At 50.0% G+C, this 20,907-nt stretch overlaps 7 protein-coding genes across 8 annotated transcripts; 5 read left to right on the top strand and 2 right to left on the bottom strand.

Annotated features, from left to right (window-relative positions):
• The first annotated feature begins 156 nt into the window (after nt 1–156).
• PV06_08660 (uncharacterized protein) lies at nt 157–5,704 on the top strand. The gene is made up of 4 exons (XM_016410016.1): nt 157–402; nt 457–4,800; nt 4,870–5,345; nt 5,402–5,704. The coding sequence occupies exons 1-4, from the start codon at nt 228–230 to the stop codon at nt 5,450–5,452; spliced, it is 5,046 nt and encodes a 1,681-aa protein (XP_016259038.1). The 5' UTR covers nt 157–227; the 3' UTR covers nt 5,453–5,704.
• A 3,382-nt stretch (nt 5,705–9,086) lies between these two features.
• Nucleotides 9,087–11,048, top strand: PV06_08659 (uncharacterized protein; the record flags this gene model as incomplete). The annotated part of the gene is made up of 1 exon (XM_016410015.1): nt 9,087–11,048. The coding sequence occupies one exon, from the start codon at nt 9,087–9,089 to the stop codon at nt 11,046–11,048; it is 1,962 nt and encodes a 653-aa protein (XP_016259037.1).
• Nucleotides 11,049–11,302: 254 nt separating this feature from the next.
• PV06_08658 (uncharacterized protein) lies at nt 11,303–12,548 on the bottom strand. Its single transcript, XM_016410014.1, has 4 exons — nt 12,204–12,548; nt 11,961–12,060; nt 11,770–11,900; nt 11,303–11,685 (listed from the first exon to the last, which is right to left on the bottom strand). Exons 1-4 carry the CDS (start codon nt 12,204–12,206, stop codon nt 11,494–11,496), a joined length of 426 nt encoding a protein of 141 aa, XP_016259036.1. The 5' UTR covers nt 12,207–12,548; the 3' UTR covers nt 11,303–11,493.
• Nucleotides 12,549–12,624: 76 nt separating this feature from the next.
• PV06_08657 lies at nt 12,625–14,013 on the top strand. Of its 2 annotated transcripts, XM_016410012.1 has the most exons (3): nt 12,625–12,926; nt 13,034–13,200; nt 13,278–14,013. In XM_016410012.1, exons 1-3 carry the CDS (start codon nt 12,735–12,737, stop codon nt 13,915–13,917), a joined length of 999 nt encoding a protein of 332 aa, XP_016259034.1. In that variant the 5' UTR covers nt 12,625–12,734; the 3' UTR covers nt 13,918–14,013. The 2 variants fall into 2 exon arrangements, with proteins under 2 accessions (XP_016259034.1, XP_016259035.1); XM_016410013.1 differs by having other exon boundaries at nt 12,625–13,200.
• A 2,146-nt stretch (nt 14,014–16,159) lies between these two features.
• PV06_08656 (Ras-like protein) lies at nt 16,160–18,080 on the top strand. Its single transcript, XM_016410011.1, has 3 exons — nt 16,160–16,934; nt 17,006–17,120; nt 17,174–18,080. The coding sequence occupies exons 1-3, from the start codon at nt 16,923–16,925 to the stop codon at nt 17,686–17,688; spliced, it is 642 nt and encodes a 213-aa protein (XP_016259033.1). The 5' UTR covers nt 16,160–16,922; the 3' UTR covers nt 17,689–18,080.
• A 365-nt stretch (nt 18,081–18,445) lies between these two features.
• Nucleotides 18,446–19,620, top strand: PV06_08655 (uncharacterized protein; the record flags this gene model as incomplete). Its single annotated transcript, XM_016410010.1, has 1 exon — nt 18,446–19,620. The coding sequence occupies one exon, from the start codon at nt 18,446–18,448 to the stop codon at nt 19,256–19,258; it is 813 nt and encodes a 270-aa protein (XP_016259032.1). The 3' UTR covers nt 19,259–19,620.
• PV06_08654 (uncharacterized protein) lies at nt 19,237–20,396 on the bottom strand (the record flags this gene model as incomplete). Its single annotated transcript, XM_016410009.1, has 2 exons — nt 19,237–19,910; nt 19,972–20,396. 2 exons carry the CDS (start codon nt 20,394–20,396, stop codon nt 19,313–19,315), a joined length of 1,023 nt encoding a protein of 340 aa, XP_016259031.1. The 3' UTR covers nt 19,237–19,312.
• Between the last annotated feature and the right edge of the window lie 511 nt (nt 20,397–20,907).

Below are 20,907 nucleotides of genomic sequence, written 5' to 3'. Positions count from 1 at the left end.
GAAACAATGTATGGGGTGTTCAGTTACTCCGTACATTGGCCTGACCAAAGAGCAAGAACATATGCTTGGCACGCCAAACTACGCTAACCCATTTCAGGAAACTCGCCTTGACTGCGGCATCAATTTTTGGAGACAAAAGTCCATGGACCATGATGCCTTGAGACGCGACGTTGCCAGCTTCCACGCGTTGTCGCTTTCGTTGAAGGCTCTCTCATAGACTGCAAACAATGGAGAGTCTTTTGCGCTTACAAGGCTTGCATGCCGACTTGCTCGCCTTCGCAGAGACGCGCCTTGCCAATATCGATCGGTTGTGGCAGGAGTTGGAGGATAGCATCCAGGACTTCAGAAGGCTTCTTGACAAGGCAGTGCCTTCAGCATGCGATAGAGAAGCCTATAGCAGCGGTATGTGCAACATTCTGGGTTACGCTGCAACAGCATACTAACCTACATGGGCAGGCAAGCTCACAGTCGGCGAGCAACAATTCAGTGTGAACGACGAATTCAAGCACATCAGTCGAGCCATAGCAACCAGCCTTGACCTTGATGAGATCGAAGCCGGCCGTCTCCTGATAGAAGTACAAGCAGATCCTACATCCGGGGACGAGTCTCTCGTGACAGATGTTGTCAGCAGCTACCACAATCGACGCGATCTACTTCTCCAATCTTTGCGAATCACACTCCAACAGTCGCTGGAATTGGAATCTGAGGCTGGGGTTCGACAAATCTTTGAGTCCGTTGTTGCAAGAGTGCTGGAAATCGATTCGGGAGTGACCAACAACGGGTCGCTATTTGCCAGAAAATGCCTGAATACACTGGAGGATCTCGAAAAATTCCAAGCCAAAGTCGCAGACGCGCTTCAGAGTAAGGCGCTGCTAGGTGGGCCTCGCGGTCCCGAATTCTATGCGACCTTAGAATTTCAGAAGGACAGCCTTTTCAAACAGCACGAGGCTCTGGCCTGTATTCTAGCCTATTTATTTCAAGGAGATTACACCAACCAGGAAGATCTACGGAAGTTGCACGCTGTTGTGAAGCGCTGGGGTCGCATCGAGTTTAATCTGCTCCACTATCTTCCGGCTTTCTCTGCCGCTTTCAGACAGTGTGCGTCACCGGGTAGCCATCTATCTCAGGAAAGCACCAATTCTCTAGATGCTGTCTTGGGGCCCTTACCAAACGAGGCCGCTTCAGCATCGGTGCGCCCCTTCCACGCCATTCTCAGCTTGTGGTGGACAGTTGAGTATAGTGGGCAATTTCGCGACGTCACAGATCCAGATGCTGGAAGCGAAAGGAGAGCTTCGGCTGTCACTGCCGCTTTGAATGAAGATGCCCTTGAATTAATGCTGTCGATCTGCACTACCACCAACTCAGATGTTTGGCGACATCCCGCACGACAGGAGCTAGTGGGTTTACTTCTTAGCGAGGGTTCAAACGTTGTACTTGAGAATGGTGATCAGACGTCTTCTTACTTCCGACTACAGTATATGGAATCATTGGAGAGTTTCGTCGAGTCGTTCATCTCAAATATGCCCGACTCTATTCGGAAGTTAAGGACTGAAGAAGATGATCAACGTCTAAATCAGCTGATTGCAATGCAAGAGGGACTGCCACCCGAGCATCGAGGAGGAACTCCCAGCAAACTACACCTTGAATGTTTCCTGATTCTCGTCTCCTTCGCGTTCGAAGGTAGACCGGAGGCTGCCGAACAGTGGTGGGAAGATCCTGACAGCAATCTTTACGGATTCCTTCAGTGGGCATCCAGGCGGCAGACCGTCCCACGAGTCAGTGCGTTTTGTGAACTTCTATGCTCTATAGCGGAGAACCAGGAGTGCGCTGAAGCAGCTCATAAGTTCTTGTTGGATGAATCTTTGCCTACCACCACTAGAGGTAGGCGAAATCCATCAATGAACTACCAACAGATCTTTGCCGAGCTCGAGTTGTACGCACACAAAGTCCATGAACGTGCAACATCATCCCAACTCCCTAATATGCGCAAAGTCTTGCCCACAGACTTAAACGAGCTCGAAAGTCCGGTTATGCTATCTTGCTATCTTCGCCTATTGGCTCATCTAAGTCGACAGCCCAGTGGCACTCGGCATTACATCTTGGAAACAACCTTTCCCTCCTTTCCACAAGCACTATTGCTGCTAAGCTCTGGACCAGTCCCAACCTACCTTCGGGCTAGTATCTTTGCTGCATTGGACTCGTTACTCACGGACAAGTCTGTCCAGACCGCAACTGCCATGTGGCAGATACTGGATAACTGGGCTGCAAATGGCCAAGAGATGATTCGTTCGGCGGCGAATAAGACAAGTCAACCATTCAAACCGACGTCTGCCGACCTGCAAGCCAACCTCAGTGCCATTGCAGTCTCATTTGACCAGTATGACTCCTTCGTGATCTTGTTACGTGACCTAGTCGCGACTCTCCCTTCGACAAGTTTAGGAGGAGATATGCTACCATTTCCTGCAGATCTTGGCGCTTCCTACAGGACCCCTGGAATCGATCCATACATTGACCTCATCTGTGGCCAGCTGTTTATTAGGCGGCTTCCGGAAATCACCGATGATGTGCAGCGGTCGATAGCTTCCTTTCACTGCCTGGAGTTTGTGGCGGCAGGGCTTGAGGGTTTCAACGAGGACTTCGTTGTCATGATGGACCGGGCAGATCCACAACGTGATGCTTTCCAAGATGCCCCAGTGGCAGCGGTGTATGCGCAACGCAGTCCCTTTGCGAGATTGATGCAATGGATTTTGAGCGCAGATATGAACAAAGTATTGATGGAGTCATTACGGGTACCCTTAGATGCCATTGAGGCTGCTCTCCCGGACTCGCCTCTTCTCTTGAGCTTACAGCGCTCGATTGATATTCTCAACCGTATTTTGGACCTGCAACCAACTTATTTCGATATCATCCGACCAATGGTCCAATCTCGACTCGGTCAGGACGGATTGCTTGCACGATTGAGCGTCGGCTCTATTGAAGACAGTCTCGCTTCTCATCCAGAAGTTGTCCTCAATCTCTGTCAATTCGCGGCGACGGAACAAGCCGGACTGGCCTTACGTGCTCTCGCACTCCTACAGAAGCTTTCTAGCTCACCCAAACTTAACAATCACTTTCTAACCACAGATTCTGTGAGCGGACGCACAAGACGCATTATCGACATGCTCGGCCCAAATGCCAGCTTTGAATTGGAGCCTGTTACTAGAAGCTTAACTTCACGGTTGCTCTTCGATATTAGAGAGCTCGAAGAGGGCTTTGAATCCGTCAGTTACCTGACCAAAGACGGTGTGCTGGCTTTCTTCAATGCCTGTCTGGAGACCCAACCTAACCTGCCAAACCTTGCGCATCTTCTTCTTGGGTTCGACAGACTCAAGGAACGATTAACAATTTCGTCCACCATTGACGCTGGCACCTCTGTCTTCAACACCGTCATTGATTTAGTCGAAAACTACCCTGACGTCGAAGATGGGGTTATGGTCTCCTGGCTGATCCATATCAAGGCAGCAGCAATGAAGGTGCTGAGACATCTCTGGTCCTCTGAAGCTACCCAAAACATTGTGATCGGTCAACTGCGTCGACTCCAGTTTCTTCCAACGCAGTATTTGCGCCTACCACTTGTGTATCAGCAGACACTATGGGATGGTAACCCCATTTTCCACGAGTCCTTCTGGTACAGCACCTCTTCTGAAGCTCTTGCAGAGTTTCTAGCATTCCGAGCTTCTTTATTCAATTATACAGCTACGGAATTGAGAGCTGCTGCGAAAGATGGCCTTACCACTACGCTCCACCACGCTCTTTCCACCCTCCAGGGCAAAACAAGCGACATGGATGGCACTACAACTTCCAATCCAGATGTCTTCTCCCTTTCTGACTTTCTCGAATTGGATTTGTCTTCGTCTTTTGAGCTAGGCCTCCAGAATTTCGCTGGAATCGACTTTGACATGTACCTGACGGAAGCCACCGAACAGGCGCCAAGCTTGTATGATGTGAAACTGATCCGAGAATATCTCTCGGCGTACCGCCAAATGCTACTGCAAAAACCATCAGAGACACCAGGCTCTAACAAGATTGACGAGCAAGAACTCATTGCTGAAGCTGACTATGTGATTGCCACTTTGGAAGCTCGCAATAGATCCATCGTTGCACATAAGGCCAGGAGTGATGCTCTGCACGAATATGTGGATATGATCATTGCTACCATTGAGACCTGTCCTATGGATTCCACATCGAAACTCCAGTTCATTCTGCACATTCTTCAAATCATGCTTCCTAAGCTTGACGTGCTTATCTCGGACGAATCCGAAGATGTTCTTGAAATAGCAAGAGCAGCTGATGCTTTACTGTTTGCACTCTCCGAAACAGCACCGGTAAATTCTCAGTTGGATAATGTCATCACCGAGAAATTGTTCCAGCTCTTCCGGGCATCCATTGAAGGCATCCCCGTGACCAACTCAAGCTTCGGCCTCAGGACGATCTTCTACAGCATCTGCTCTCAATACCTTGCGAGGATTTCTACGACCGATAAGGGCGATTCCGACATCAATGCAAAGGCTCGTAAAAACTCCATGGACTGCATTCGCTCAGCGAGTCAGCGGTTGATTCCAATCATCTGTGACGATGCAGAGGATGGAGTTGATGCCTGCCGCTTGAACGCTTTCAATCTTTTAGCATTGCTTGCCTCTCTTGCGCGAACAGAAAAGTCAAACTTTATCATCAGTTCGTTCGTCAAGGCAAATGTGCTTGAGATCCTTCTTGAATCATTGAAGCATATTTCGACGGAATTCCAGACCACGGAACCAGCTCGTAAGTCTCTTCATTGTATACCAGCCAACTGTGTTTATGTCTTTACTGATCATCCCCGGCCTTATCCAGATCGTCCATATATTCTGTCGATCTTTGAGGCACGCATGTTGCTTCTCCTACAAGTATCCCGTACTCGCGAAGGTGCAGGCGCACTTCTTGACGCTGGTCTTATGTCTGCAGTCCGAGATTCGCTGTTGTTCCATGCAGATCCGGATCTAGGCATTGCGATTCCCAGCCCCAATGAAGACGATTCGACCACCTACACGACCGTTGTTGACCCAGCCGTCTCGGCTCTTCGTACTTATTACGTCCTACTCTCCTCAACCCTTCGACTTCTCCTTTCGACGTTCTTGTCTCGTGGCGCCCAGAACGAGCAGATCCAGTACGCCGCTCGAACCTTCCTGACCGACTATCGGCCGAACATGGTCGGTGTGTTCAAGAAGTATGCCGGTGTAAACGGCAAAGTCGACGGAACGATTCGTCCACTCGTGGCAGAGTCTGTACAGTGCTACACAGGGCTAGTCACGCTGTGTGGCTTTGTAGATGTGAGTATCTGTTCTCCCTTTTATTGCTTTTGCTTCCTTATTGACTCGTATCCTAGTTCGAGGACGACTCTGGCTTGGATGGTGTACAATACGGCAGGTTTTCATGAGTCAGAATTGTTATTGGGATAAGATGGAACAAGCATAGCGACCGAGGAGATGGAAATCGCACAGGATGAAGAGACAAAAGGTTTATAGTAGTTGAATATCTCGAGACCAGTCTGAAATGAGAGAAAAAGTTTGGTACAAATGTCACTGTCTCTTCAACTCCTTACTAGTCGTCTCACTGTCTTCCAGGTCGACACCGTGTACACATACTGGTCCAGAGTTCAATGAATTCCTGGCCGGATTCGCTGTCATGATGGGTCTATCACGCTGTCATGGATCCAAAGGGACCGTCTAGTTGATGACATACACAAAGTGGAAATGATAAAGGCGTAGATTTGGAACAGACCAAGCCATCAACGCACATTGCGCGTGATGGCCATGCCAATACACAAAGAGGAAGAGACGCCTATAGATAAACGAGGTGGACAACGACCATTCAATACATGGTCCTGTTTCTGCCTCAATTGTTGGGGATGATAGTTGCCCCTGATTGAAAGGAGATGCTCTTCCTAGTTTTAGTATGGCGGTTCACAAAGTAACAAAGAGACAAGAATGGGTGATTGGGAAAAACATTCAACTTTTGTCTAGCGAAAGAATAGTTCTGTTGATACACATGAGAAGTAAACCTGAAACAACAAACCCCCTAACTCCTTGCCATTTGATAACAAACTCTTGTCGTGACACGTGACATTGTGGTGGTGGTGGTGGCCTCATGGGCCAAGGGAGAGAGGGGACGGTGTGCCATTCTGGCTTTCGCCATTGTCGGACCAGATGAACGACTTTGACGTGCCCTTGCTTGACTGAGGAGGGCTCGTCTCGTCCGAAGACGACTTGGCAGCGCCGTTTGGGCGCAAGGTGGTGCGGATGGAAGCAATCCAGCTGCGGCGTGGTGAGTCTTTCTCGTGCTCAAAAGGTGACCAACTGCGGCTGCTGGCCATCTGCTGCTGCTCGTCTGTTTCCACTTCAACGGTCAAGTCGACCTTGACTCTGATCTCATTTGGTGAAAGGGGCTGCTCCTCTTCTGGTGAGACTTCTTCATTGGCGTGGTGGTCTGGGAGAATCATATTCCCATCAATCATCCTGGCTTCACGGTTCTTTGCACGCTGAAGCTTGGTTGGTTCCTGGCTTTCACGCCTCAATCGTGCGTGAGGTTTGACATCCTTTGTTTGAGACAATTCTTCTGCTGACTTTGATCCTCCGCTGTCGAAGGACTCTAGGTCAACGGGCTCCGAAGCCTTCATCTTTCCCTTCCATGCAGAAGCGCCCTGATACGCGGTCGCTGGCAACATCTCCAAATCTTGTGATACAACATCATCAACAGTAACAGGGAGTCTTTGCTTGTTTTCGTCAACAAAAGCTGCTTCAGAGTCCAAATCATTCTCCTCCTCATACAACTCGCTTCTTCTATCTCGGAGAGCAGGCTTCTTCTCTGGCGTGGTCGACGATTCGCCCTCAATCAGGCAATCGTAGGGGTGAAAGAGTATGGTATCAATCTCGGACATCGCTTGCGAGTCAGAGAGATCAACAAGTTCTGGCCAAGGATACCCTGTGGTGCTGCTAGATGTCCCTGCAAAGCTCAGGCGACTTCTGCCAACAATTCTGGCCGCGGCTTCGTTGCCATCAGAAGCAAATAGAATTCTGCATCTTTGATGGGCAAGAGTGATTTTCGGGAGAACATGGTCATCATCGTCCAAAATCTTTGAGACGTCAAATCTGCCAGTCACAGACGCTGTGAGTATGCCTCTGTTGCCTGAGATTTGTGCCAACGGTGTTCTATTTCCTTCCATGAAGCTGGGTCTTTCCAAGATACGGATAAAGTTCTGTGCCCTCAGCCGACGAATGTGTCGTTGGGTGGGAGTTGGAAGGATGAAGGTGCCAATTCTGGTAATGAAGGGGTTCTTTGAGTTGGCCTTACACCCAGGTCAGTACTGATCAGGCAGGTCATGGTACACATGCACTCACATTTCGTTGTCTCCAGCTGTGACGCCAGGAACGGAAGATATCGCCATCGTCACCCAGGCCATCAGCAACGCCGTCTCCTTCCATCATGTCTTGGATCACACTCATGGCATCAGGCAGTCCATCGAGTCCACACTGCTCAAGCATGAGGCAGTATATCTCCTCCATGCCAGAAGTGAAGGAATAGGCACCGACAGCTCTCATGCCAGCTTCTCGTACGTACGAACGGCATGACTCCTCGTCAAAGGCACCAAACTCATGGATCTCTTTTCGATAATGAGCATCTGAGAATGACATGGGGGCGGCCGTGACACCGTGGCAGTTGATCTCTGACATGATGAGGATAACCCAGGTTGATAGGTTGTGTGAAGGAAATGGCTTAGGAGACGAGATCACCACCAGCACTGGAGTGAGCAAGAAAAGGTCTTGAAGAAGGATTCTGACAGCACACGAGCACTATTGACACCACAACAAAGCAATGAAACACATCCAACACCATGCAGAATGGCTAAAGGCGTTGTTTTCAGGGAACAAGCAAGTCGCATGTGAGGAATCTCACGGGCAATGTGCAGCACCTTGTGCTGACCTTCAATTTCGCCAAGCGGTAACGGTGGATATATTTATCCGATTCCGAAGCTGCTGATGAGGAAGTGAAGGTGCTCAACAGGGAATGAGGAAGGGAGGAATCCAGTGACAGTGGTTGGGAAATTTTCTTCTTATGAAGGCAACCATCAAATGCCATATTTGTGTCCATCCTGATGCTCCTGAAGGCAGGACGAGCACAAACATGTTTACCTCCAACTCACAAAGAACCCCAGATTGCATATACTGAAAACCCACAGGATGTGCCTACCATGGACGAAAAGGAGGCCTTTGACCAACTCATCTTTCCATTCTGACCTGCCCAAGCAATAATCCCAACAGCATGCAACAACAAGCAGCAACAAAGCCATCACTCTGAATGACAATCAGTCAACCTGCAGTGCAGGACTTTTCCTTGTCAAGCATATCATGCACTTGACAGAGACCAGATAACAAACAATATCATCTGTTTGCTAGAAGTTGAAAAAGACGAGCAGCTGCCCCAGAAGCTAGTCCATTTTTGGGAGGCAGCTTAAAGCCGAGCATCTCCGAAACCACGTGATCAACTCGATTGCCGTCCTCGAGAACCGACTTGCGGGGCGTCTACCGAACAACATCATCGTTTTCCTCCTGGTCCCCCGGAATGCGCAAGTTACACTCAACGGACTATGCGTTGCGCTACTTGACGCCATGAGGTTTTCCAGAGCTCGCACCATAGCTCATTAGGCCGAATCCTGTGGGGAGTCAGTCACTCCCTCACATTTGCCGGAATTTCTCCCCTTTACCCCCAGCCGTATCTGGAGCGGCAGAGCATCTCGGTTTCTCATCATAGCTCTAGTCTAGGGAAGCTGACCTCGAAATCTCGTCCCCGAGGCCTGTGCGATCTGCCATGATTAAGATCCGAAGTCTTCATATCCACGTTTGGCCTTTCATATATATTTGCATTTTTGCTACTGCTTGCCTCTGTTGAACTTCCTCGCCCTTCGATCCCAATAACCTCCTCGCCCTCTTTGATTCTGCGCCTTCCCCTGCGATCTAACTGGCACTTTCATTTCTCATTTATTTTCCTTTCTGATTTACACCCAGCTCACCAAGATGCCAGAAGTACCGTTGTACGATATCGTCATAGTAGGCGCTGGACCTGTTGGTCTTCTCCTTTCAGTATCTTTGTCCCGATGGGGTTACAAGGTCAGACATATCGACAACCGGCCAGTTCCTACTGCCACGGGACGAGCAGATGGTATTCAACCACGCTCGATAGAGATTTTGAAGAATATGGGCCTGAAACGCAAAATCATGGCTCATAACCCTGCTAGAGTTTTCGAAGTCGCTTTCTGGGATCCAGCACCTGGCGGCAAAATCGTGCGAACAGGTACATGGGCAAGTTGCCCCGACTTCCTCGACGCCAGATACCCCTTCACAGCACTCCTGCACCAGGGACTGATCGAGCGAGTTTTGATCGAAGATATTGAGAACAACGGTACCCATGTTCAACGACCATGGACAATTACCCGCTTCGAGACCAACAATGTCAACCCCGAATATCCCGTTGAGGTCGATCTGAAGAACCTGGACAGCAATGTGACGGAAACTGTCCGCGCCAAATACCTTTATAGTGGCGAGGGTGCCCGCAGTTTTGTTCGGGAAACATTGGGTGTGCAAATTCGACATAAAGATCCCATCTCGCATGTCTGGGGTGTCATGGACGGAGTGGTGCGGACAAACTTCCCCGATATCAAGATGAAGTGTACCATTCACTCGGACCACGGGAGTATCATGGTCATTCCGCGTGAGAACAACATGGTTCGTCTTTACATTCAAATCGCCAGCAGCACGGATCCGGATTTTTCACCACGCAAGACTGCTACAGTGGAAGAAGTCCAAGCAGCTGCCAAGCGCATCTTTCAGCCATACTACTGCACCTGGGACCGAGTAGAGTGGTACTCTGTATACCCTATCGGCCAAGGAATTGCGGACAAGTACACCTTGGATCACCGAGTCTTCATGGGCGGGGACGTATGCCACACACACTCTCCAAAGGCCGGGCAGGGCATGAACACAGCCTTCCATGACGCCATCAACTTTGCATGGAAAATGCACTTGGTCGAGTCTGGTTTCGCAAACCGTGACATCTTATCCACGTACGAAGTCGAACGGAAGTTCATCGCCGAGACACTCCTGAACTTTGACAACAAATACGCCGCTCTCTTCTCCCAGCGGCAACCAACTGCCACCGAAGTCGACAGCGCCCATAACAGTCATAACAACGACGAGCACGACACCAAGAACGATTTCGTCGAGATGTTCAAAGCGAACTGTGAATTCACCTCAGGCTTCGGTGTCGCTTACAACCCCAATATCTTCAACCACTCCTCAGAGCACTCCTTCCAACACCCGCTGATCATCAAGGACTCTCCGAAACTCCGACCCGGACGAATAATGCCCCCATCCAACGTCACGCGTGTTGTTGACGCCAACGTCGTCCATCTCGAGAACGAAATTCCCTTCAACGGCGCTTTCAGACTGTTCATTTACGCTGGAGCGTCTCAATCTCCCAAGCGAGGCCAACACAAGGCCCTATCAGACCTTGCCAGCGGCCTGACCAGCCCAGGCAGCTTCTACTCACGGTACGAATCCAAGGAGCGACAGAGAGACAACCACCACGACAGCGACAACCCGCACAGTCGGTTTTTCTCGATCGTGTTGACCCTCGTGGCGAAGCGCTCGGAGATTGAGATTTCCGACCTCCCGGCCATGTTCCAGGACTACAGCGGCAGGATCTACGCGGACGATCGCAAGGACATCCGCGTCCTGGATGCAAAGTGCTCGGCGCACGCCAAGGTCGGATTGACAGGGTCCGAGGGTGCGGTCGTCGTGGTCCGCCCGGATGGACACGTCGGTGTGTCGGTGCGCCTGGTCGAGGGTCAAGGCACGGTGGAAGCACTGGAAGGTTACTTTGCCGGTTTCTTGAACGGCATGTACGATAAACAAGGGAAGAGTACGAGCCGGAGGACGGGGCTTGGTGGAGGTCATGAGCACGTGAGGTCGCAGCTCTAAGTGTGCCTAGGGTGGCCAGGTAGGGATTGTTGATATGAAATGGGAAAACCAAGTTCAGTGTACATGTTGCTTTTGATCCTTTCTTGCTCTGATCTTGATTTTATTTAGCGGAGCGAGAGATGCCGTGTCGATATCATCGGCCATTGTGTCTGTGTGTATGTGTGTACATGAGGGTTTCATTTCTTGTTGCCGATCCACATCACATTTCTAAATGGTTTTTTCTTTACAAAAACTGCAAGTACACAACAAATGTGCCAGAATCATATTCCGTCCATACTATATAGCAGGTATCCTACTTGAATACATGCACTGGAACTTGGAGGGACCTGTCCTCGTGGACCTTTCAGACCCAACAACAATTCTAACGATCGATGCTGCTACTCTTTAAAAACTCATTGGATTTCCCCCCCCCCTCATTTTGTCCTCGAAGTTGCTTCTTCAGTCTTCAATCTTCACCCTTCAACTTCTCCTCGATCTCTTGTAAATCTTCGGCGTCGGAAATCTCAATGACTCGATTGACTTCGGCCGTCCCACGCATGAGTTCGACGGCGCCGGCGTAACTCATTCGCATGTTTGGGTTGCAATTGACGGGAAGGTAGTATATCAAAACATAAGGTACCGAGAGACGTCCCGAGGGCTGCGTGCTTGGACATCAGTACGGATCGGGAGAGGATGTAGGAAGGAGGGAATGGAGAGGAAAGTCAAATACGTCCTAACATACCAATGTCAAAGGATAACTTAGAAGAATATATCTCGGTGATGAATCAGGTAAATCGTCGGCCAGTTCGAGCATGTCGGTATACGTCTCGTCTGATGAGGGTTTGATCTCCTGAGTCTTGATGTCGATTTGATCTGTTACAACACACTTGGTGTGAGGTGATTGAACGTTGCACGCGAAACTCTCAGACTTACATATTTTGGCCATGGGTGTCTTTGCCCTCGAAGTACCTAGGCGGAATTTGCGGAGTTGTTCTTTCGTCTCATGAGAGAATGTGTAGAGTCTTGATTCGGACTGTGCGAAGGTTCCATCAGCTTCAGGTCTTCTTTCCGTGTGTCTGGAAATTAAAGTCGCAGCACAGAGCAACATGGGCAGAGCTCATAATAAGGTACCTATTCTTGCGGGGAGTGTGAAGGGAGATTGGGTTCATGAATTACCATCTTTCTTGTTTGGTCGGGGTGTGGATTCTGGTATGAATCGAGATTCTCGGTACTAGAGACCACCAGGGATCCTCTGCTGTGTCGTTGTGGACGAGTCTTGACAGAGGGCCTTGAAGTTCAGCCTTATCGACCTGATATGTGTTCGTCCCGCTATGTACAACTCGGAGACGAAGCGGTGAGGCAATGAATGTTGAATCAAACGTAAAGATAAGGAATTATTGGAAGGAAGCAAGATTTTAGAATTGTCCGTTGTTTGGTATTCGTAGTTAAACTTGTCAGCTTGATAGATCGAATTGCCTGATAGAAATCTTGATTGGCGGGGCATTTCGAGGTACGCTGAGGATCCATCTGGAGTATGGTATGGCATGGTGGTGATTACATTACGAGTACCGAGTACGGAGTACCAGAGTCAGGTACCCTTACGATTTGCATCTCTTCGTTCGTTCCGCGTTTCGTTCAAACAACGTCCACGTCGATCGCTGTTCGGTATAAAAAGTTCCTTCCTCACATCATTTCACTCTCTCATTCATGTTCTCTCGCCTCTCCCAACTCGCACGACACCTCTCTCGTCCTCTACCCAACTACGCGCATCGTTCCGCGGCCGCATCGCCTGCGATCTTGTCCTCGAAGATGACATCATCATCCACATCAATACAGCAGAAGAAAATGATACACACAGCGGGTTGCATAATCATAGGCGACGAGGTGTTGGGTGGAAAGGCAAGTACCTGCAATGCAATGCCGGAATGGGGGATTCTGCGTCGTTGAGAGAGAAGCGTTCCAGTGGTTGCTGTTTGCTGACGAAATATGTTGCCGGGTTTGCGCAGACAGTCGACACGAACAGCGCGTATCTTGCAAAGTTTTGCTTTTCACTGGGCATACAATTGAAGAGAGTGGAAGTGATTGCGGACGACGAAGATGAAATAATAGAAGCCGCCAGGCGCATGTCCAAGAATTATGATTTTGTGGTTACGAGTGGCGGCATTGGTCCTACGTATGTCTTTCCCACGACACGCCGCACCTCTGAACACGGGCATCGCTCACACACAGAGGTCACCCCTCTCTCCGCAGACACGATGACATAACGTACCAGTCAATAGCGAAGGCGTTCAATCTCGAATTAAAACTCCACGAACCGACCGTGGCCAAGATGAAGAAGTTTTCAAGACCTCACAAGTCACAACCGAATTTCGATTGGGATAAACCGTCGGCGGCGTTGACGGCCAAGTTAAGAATGGCTCAACTACCCATCGACCCAAGACTCCCAGAAGAGGACCAGGTTTTGTATGTCAAGGAGGATCTGTGGGTCCCCATTTCCGTGGTCAATGGAAACATTCACATCTTGCCCGGTGTGCCCAGGCTATTTGAGGCGTTGCTGGAAGGCATGAAGCCGAGGATCATGCCTCTTTTGAAAGACCCGGAGGGAAAGGGAACGTATCGGATGCTCTTCAGCACGCCCTTGGCCGAGAGCGCCGTGGCAGAGTACCTCACGAGCCTTGCCGCGAAAGTCGAGCCGAAGGGTATCAAGGTAGGGAGCTATCCTCGCTGGGGCAAAGGCAGGAACATCGTGACCTTGGTCGGAATCGACCGAGACTACATGGACTCGCTGGAGGCCGAGGTTGCCGAGGGAGTTAAAGGTCGAAGGGTTCAGGTGGAGGGAGAAGATGACACTGACGATGAGACGGATCCCAAAAAGGACAAAGATGCGTGATGAAGAATATAGTCTGTATATTCATCCGTACCTTTTTCTCTGTCACCAACATCTACAAAAGATACACTGTTGAAAATTTTACTGTATAAACCCTTATTTGGAAAGGTCCTACAAGACTGTTGATTATGCATGTGCCTTGGTACCTGCATCGGCCACCAGGAACTTTTCCCATTCGAACTTGCGACTGTAGAGGCATAGCGCTGTGCCACTTTGCATGGGTTGAAATCAAGTGGTCGTGACGGTACGGAGTACGAGGTGCACTAAAGTCAAGACCAGGGGGTTGAAGTGTTCACATATCGAGATCACAAAACGTCGTGGCATGTTTGTGCGACCGAGAGGCCGATGAAGGTCTTTGTTATTTTGATATTTTATGATGACACCTGCTGTACAGTAAGTACGAGGAGTACCTCTTCTTGTATCCATACCGATAGTACCCGATGTACTCCGTATGGAGACTGCCCTTACGACTCTACCCACACAAGTCAAGGGCAAAGAACTTCCAGAATGTTACCTTGGAAGAAATGTTACCCTAGTTCGAGCAGTATGTAAACATGACGACGCTCTCACGCAACCGTGATACTGTAGCAACGGAAGATCGCAACAACATTATGTACGAGTTACTGTACCCTATAAAGATAACAGCAAGATTCTCTACAGTAATTTTCTTGTTCTCGTGGGGATGATCTTCATGCTTCATATCGCTAAAAGCCAACGATCATCGTCAGAGACCGTGCGGGATTCGTAACCTCGTACGCCATGCTCAAAACGCGTTGCCCCGTTGCAGATCCAACCCAGCGCGAGCACATAAGACCACACCCTCTTTCTCAGAACACCTGGTTTAAAGTACTGTACAGTACTTTTTCGCAGAGTGGTTCGAAGGAAAAAGGGTCGAAGCGCGTGTGTCAATAATAATTCGTGGTTCCAGATGCTTATCGGAAGACAGCGAAAGACAGAGTGCAAACCCCCTTTCCTTCCTCTTTCCAGCACATGACAAGAGAAGCCCCGAGGAATGCTACAATATGTACTCCGTAGACGAGCGATACTCCGTCCCTTGTATTGTACTCGTACCCGTTTCCCGCGCCATCGCTCCAAGACCTAGATATTTTAAGCGCGGGACTAGGTTCGAGCAGGCAGGACCGGCGTGAAGGACGGACGTGATCAAGTCGTGTGGTGTCGAATCAAAGGCCATACTCGACTTCTCCGACTGGCATGGCGTTAACAGACAGTTCTATGAACACCACCCAGACGGGTATCAGATGGAACCGCCTACCCGGGTTTCTCACGGTGGAACCTTTTTTTTGTTCCTGTGAATAGTTTGATGGGCTCGAAGATCGCCTGCCGTGCAGAGTCACCTCGTCATGACTGAGGAATGGAGAGAATTTCTATGCTAGCAGGACTTCGTACATGTGCTGATAGGTCTACGGGTTCGCAAGAAAAAAGCGTGCTGCTCATTCGGATCCGTCGTTCGACTTGCCCCCCCCGCGAGTATCCCAATCGAGACGGGCGGCTCGATGACCCTAAGTTCCAGAGCAGTCCAGGTGCATCTGAAAGTGTGGTCTCCTGATGAGTTGTGCAACCGATGACATGGGGGGAGCAGTGCACAATGTGTGTGTGTGGCGCCTGGCACACGACCGAGCTCCGTCGTTTGTGTATGTAACGCGTGTTGGAGGACGGCGAAAGAGAAGAGAGTTACTTTGGTCATGTCTGTACATACAGTAAGGTAAGGTAGGGATTCTTTGGGAAGGGGAAAAAGCCCAGCAGCTAGGAAAAATGTCAAGGCACCCTGGGATTTTGGCTGGATGGGGGATAGGGGGCGCACCTAAGGCTGGACTAGAGTCGAAATAATCCCCGTCAACAAGGGGGGGAGCGGGAAGATGGATGGATGGCAGCTTCACTAAGCCACTAACTGACCTGGGCTCCGTAAAGGATATGTCAGGAAGGGCCAGGTAGGGCCAAGGTTAGGGATGGGTAGGGGTGCTAAGGAGTGGCCCAGGGCACCACGGAGCAGGCCTAGTGAGCCTAGCACGGTTAGCACCCCCTCCAGCAAGTTCTTCGGTTTGCACATGTATGTCTAGTACTCGTAGGTACAAGTACAGGGCGAGAGGTAGCGGAGTACGGAGTACATACTCCATCTAAAAAGGACTCACTGGCGTGACTTGACTGGCACTTCCGAGCCTCGCTGTTGGTTTATTTTCAGGGTAGCGAGGGCCCTGTGAGCCCTCTCAACTACTCCGTACCTACTATTTCCCTCCCTGCGCTTACTCCGTATGAATTGTCTGAACTTCTTTACTCCGTATCCCTCTTGCTAGAACCTCTCCATTGGATCCCATTGCGTCGTCGTTTCAGCAATCACCAGGTCTTACGTCCAACGTCCAAACGTCTGTTCCTCCATCTTGGCCAATTATCTACGAGTACCTTTGCTTGCAAGTCGGATTCTGGAGAAGCCATTCCGCAGTTTTTAGAAGTGACTGGGGCCGGACCACTAACAAAGTGCACTGCTTCCCCTTGACATCTCTCTGACGCCTCAGCCTGCGCATACACCTTTGCTGCTGTCAATCTACACTTCACCAGCAGACCCAAATCCCAGATTCTGCTCCTTCCGTGCGTCAATCGCGCAAAGTCAGTGCTTTTGCTTGCAGGAGCTGTCGCAGCACCCTCTCGTCGTCGACCTTTTGCACTTCGAAACTCATCCGAACCCCAAGTTTCACCTCACTCTCACCCTCGTTCTCTCGCAACTCACCGAAGGCGCTGACCCTGCTTCTGCGACCACTGCGTCTGTCAAATACATCCTAGTCATCGCATCTCCAGCCCTACGGCTATCTCGCCCCCTAGACTGCTAGTGCTCGTCAAAAGTCCTGGGCGCTCAGGGTTTCTTCATTGCGACTCCGATCCTTCCCTACCTAGTCTCCTTCCAAGCCCGAACGCTCTCGGACTATCTGTCTCAGGCGTGATTCATACCGAGACAAGCACTTGTCTGAATTTGATTCAGACCATAGTCGCCTGCGATGGCTTCAAAGGTTGGTGATCTGGACTGCTCAATCTTCCCTCCTTCTCAAAATCCATGGCTAAGCTAACCTCTTCCCTGCAGTTCCTGCGAGAATACAAACTGGTGGTAGTAGGAGGGGGAGGTGTGGGAAAATCATGCTTAACCATACAACTCATACAAAGTCACTTTGTTGATGAATATGACCCAACAATTGAAGGTGCGCATATTGCGATTATGGGAACAAGGCGACATCCACTGACATGACGGCAGACTCATACCGCAAGCAATGCATGATCGATGACGAAGTCGCCCTCCTTGATGTCCTAGACACGGCCGGCCAAGAGGAATATTCTGCCATGAGAGAACAGTACATGAGGACAGGCGAAGGCTTCCTGCTCGTCTATTCCATAACGTCACGACAGTCCTTTGAAGAGATCATGACCTTCCAACAACAGATTCTACGCGTCAAAGATAAAGATTACTTTCCCATTATCCTTGTGGGCAACAAGTGTGATTTGGAGGGAGAACGAGCAGTATCCAGAGAAGAAGGCGCACAACTGGCACAACAATTTGGATGCAAGTTCATTGAAACATCGGCCAAATCACGAATAAATGTCGACAATGCATTCTATGATCTCGTACGAGAAATCAGAAGATACAACCGCGAAATGTCAGGGTACTCCGGTGGCGCGCCTCCTCTCGGCGGCCACGGACCTGGCCAGAAGTTCGAGGTTGACAACCAGTCGGATGGCGCGGGGTGCTGCAGCAGATGTGTAGTGATGTGAAGAACATGGCGATGCAGACGATTAAAAAAAAGTTGAAAATATTGCTGAGCCTTTTCCACCAGCTCGGAGTTGAGAGCGTGACTCTATGGCGCCATGTTGAACGGATTGACTGGGTTTGGTTTGCACTTTGGGGAGCGCCTAAAAAAGAAGGTCTTTTGCGAATCAAGAATTGAACAGGCTTGCACTTCGAAGGAAAATGGACCTGGCATTTTGTTATTGGAATGGGCAGTCATAGAAAGCTGCCAAATGCGTATTTGATTCTCTTGGGTGTGTGGGGGAGAGAGTCTTGCTGTGTTCATCAGAAAAGTGGCTCGGAAGCAATTCTTTGCAGACATTAGGCGCACTATTCCAGGACAGAATTTTATATACTCTTACGTGTTAATTTTACCAGCATTCTGTTTCCGAATTTCTGTTCGTTGTAGATGGAGTGAGGCTCAAAGCCAAGATTTCGACCTGGTGATGTTTGTTGTTTACTTGTTTTGGCGACTCTCCGACTGCTTGATTGATCAACATTGACGATCTTTGGCACTCCCACGACTTCAGGCGTAGATTTGGTACAGACGTGAAGCTGCAGGCCAAGCCATGCCATGTGATTCAATTGTTCGGAGGGTGCAGTTCATTGAACAGTCAAATCAGGCACATTAACTGCTTTCGACCAAAGTCTATCACGACAAATGCAGTGCCTCAGAGGTGACCTGGGCGCATCTTCTCATTTCACCTGTCGATTACTTACTCCGACGCTTTCCTAACCGGCACCATGGAAGAAGAGATAGCTTCTGAGGCCAAGGCTTCAATCGGTAAGCGTGATGCATTTTCCGAATTGATGTCGCCCAGAGTCAAACGGTCAAAACCCGAGCAGCCGTCGTCGAAGGCTACTGGGGGAAAGCACAGCGGCAGAAATCCCTACGACCCTCGCAATGGTCTGCTGGTGTACATTTTGGATCCGATCAAATACGCACCGAATGTTGTCATCACTTACAACGAGCGAGTCGTTCTGATCCGTGACGCATTCCCCAAGGCGACGGTCCATCTGTTGTTACTACCAAGGGATCCAGACAAAAGAGACATGCACCCACGAGACGCTCTGAACGATCTGGAGTTTCTGGGGATGGTCAAGACCGAAGCTGCGGAAGCCTTGGAGTTGGCGGCGTCCGAACTGTCGCGTCAACTCGGCCCCTACTCTGAATCTTGTAAAGAGCGCATCGCCGCGATGGAGAGCGACGAGATACCCGACGAGCTTCCTCCCGGCAGAGACTTTGCGAAAGAGTTCAAAATCGGCATACACGCCCATCCCTCCATGCACCATCTCCACGTCCACATCATCAGTCGGGACATGCACTCTGATCGTTTAAAACATCAAAAACACTACAACAGCTTCAACACGGACTTTTTCATCCCACTCGAGGACTTCCCCTTGGCGGAAAACGATGTGAGGCGGAACACGAGTTACCAGAATGGCAACCTGAAGAAAGAGTACAAATGCTGGCGATGTGGGAAGTTGTTCGGAAACAAGTTTCAACAGCTCAAGGCCCATCTTGAGGAAGAGTTTCTCGCTTGGAGGAAGATATAAGCAAACTCTCTCGAGCCCGACCATGATCTCTGTCTGTTTCATCATCACTATCACTCAATCCCTTCTTCGTTCTCGACTCAGGTCTCGCAGTCGGGATGAGTCTCGCCCACCACCTTCCACGTAACTATTTCTTCGGGCACGGTTGGAATTGATAGGCTCAACGTATTCAACCCCATCTCGTCTACCGCCATCCTTCACATCGACATATATTCTTCCAGGTTGGACCACCTCATATTCGAATCGGGGTTGAGAACTTCTTCGTCGGGCCGTGTTGCTTGTGTCCGCATTTCGGGACGTCGTCTCTTGTCCAGGCCTGGGTCTCACCACTTCCCTCTTTTCGACTTCTTTAAATCGAAATCCGCCCCCTCCGTCAGCTCGGCGGCGGTTTGAAGCTCTCACACTGCCGGGTCTCGAGACTACACTGGCCCTACGGCTCGTGAAACCACCGCCCCCTCCACGTCCATCGTCGCTACTGCCGGAGCTATTTCCTCCACGTCTCCGACTTTCCCCACCATTGCCACCTCGTCGATCAAGTATCGCTAGGCACCGTTTTACCAATTCGTCTGCTTCAAAGGCGTCCCTTTCGATCCTACGAATCTGGAGCCGCTGGACCTGGTCGAGCATATTGACGACGGACGACTGACTTTGCCACCTGGTCATGATGGTCACATTAGTTCAAACTTGTGCTGGTCAAATCGGTGGCTATGCCATACCAGATGAATCGGTGAACGAAATCAATTCTGTAATATCGGTCCGTTCCAGGAGCTACACCCGCCTCGGCCATACCGATTCGATTGGTCATTTGTTTCTCGTTCGAACTCGGTCTCGCGGAAGGTTTCTCGTCGACATCACTCTCCCCCCACCAGTCACCTCTTTGGACTTTTTCGGCCCGGACCGGATTTCTGATGAGGAAGGGGCGTTCTATGTTGCGAAACTGCTGCCACATGCCGTTGAGGGTGCTTTCCAGGAGTTCAGCTACCTCGCGAGCCTTGCGCCTCGAGCGAGTCCTTCGCCCTCTGGGAAAGACAGAATATGGGTCGCCTTCTCGGGCACGTTGTCGAAGCAGGGCTTGTTCCGCCTGGATCTCTTGACGCAGGTTGCCGAGCATGATCGGTATGAGCGTGTCCGCATTACGCATGGTTGATATCAGGTCGCGATAGACGCCTTGACACCGGTTACAAACTTGTTGTTGGGCGAGGGGAGGGGCACGGGAAATCATGACCAACCTAGTAATGTAGCAAGTGTTATCCCGAAAGATATGAAACCAATGATTTGGGAAGCCAGTGCTATAGTCGTCATGTTTTGTGTGAGTGATGGAACACTCTCATGAGCGCCTCGTTGTTACTTCCCCCAGGCCTGGATGGTTGTCATTGGTAAGTTTTCAAAAAGCTAGGTAACGAAGTTATACGGTGATGAAGAAATACGACATTGAAAGTCACTCGTAAGAAGATGTCGAAAGCACCAAAAGATTAAACATATCCTTCCAACAAGCTGATCTTGAGCATCAGCGAGAATATGACATTGGGCGATTCTACCAAACAAGGGAATGTAGCGTATTGCTGAATCATACTCTCTGTGCGGGCGCGGATCAAATCTGCAGCTTACAGTAATACTACTTCACTCCATGGGATCACAACAAAATCAGGTAG

The sequence above is a fragment of the Exophiala oligosperma genome (genome assembly GCF_000835515.1).
Source record: "Exophiala oligosperma strain CBS 72588 unplaced genomic scaffold supercont1.9, whole genome shotgun sequence".
Lineage (NCBI taxonomy): Eukaryota > Fungi > Ascomycota > Eurotiomycetes > Chaetothyriales > Herpotrichiellaceae > Exophiala > Exophiala oligosperma.
The sequence above is the reverse complement of the archived record's forward strand: the minus strand, read 5'-3'. Positions and strand labels throughout refer to the sequence as shown.

Excerpts from the sequence above, each read along its gene's own strand:
- PV06_08660 (XM_016410016.1), top strand. The coding sequence starts at position 228 with ATGGAGAGTCTTTTGCGCTTACAAGGCTTGCATGCCGACTTGCTCGCC. Across the intron at positions 4,801-4,869 it reads CCAGACCACGGAACCAGCTC|ATCGTCCATATATTCTGTCG; the intron begins GTAAGTCTCTTC and ends GGCCTTATCCAG. Across the intron at positions 5,346-5,401 it reads CGCTGTGTGGCTTTGTAGAT|TTCGAGGACGACTCTGGCTT; the intron begins GTGAGTATCTGT and ends CTCGTATCCTAG.
- PV06_08658 (XM_016410014.1), bottom strand. Across the intron at positions 11,901-11,960 it reads GACACCCATGGCCAAAATAT|ATCAAATCGACATCAAGACT; the intron begins GTAAGTCTGAGA and ends GTGTTGTAACAG. Across the intron at positions 11,686-11,769 it reads TAAGTTATCCTTTGACATTG|CCCTCGGGACGTCTCTCGGT; the intron begins GTATGTTAGGAC and ends CCAAGCACGCAG.
- PV06_08657 (XM_016410012.1), top strand. The coding sequence starts at position 12,735 with ATGTTCTCTCGCCTCTCCCAACTCGCACGACACCTCTCTCGTCCTCTA. Across the intron at positions 12,927-13,033 it reads ACGAGGTGTTGGGTGGAAAG|ACAGTCGACACGAACAGCGC; the intron begins GCAAGTACCTGC and ends GGGTTTGCGCAG. Across the intron at positions 13,201-13,277 it reads AGTGGCGGCATTGGTCCTAC|ACACGATGACATAACGTACC; the intron begins GTATGTCTTTCC and ends CTCTCTCCGCAG.
- PV06_08656 (XM_016410011.1), top strand. Across the intron at positions 17,121-17,173 it reads ATATGACCCAACAATTGAAG|ACTCATACCGCAAGCAATGC; the intron begins GTGCGCATATTG and ends ACATGACGGCAG.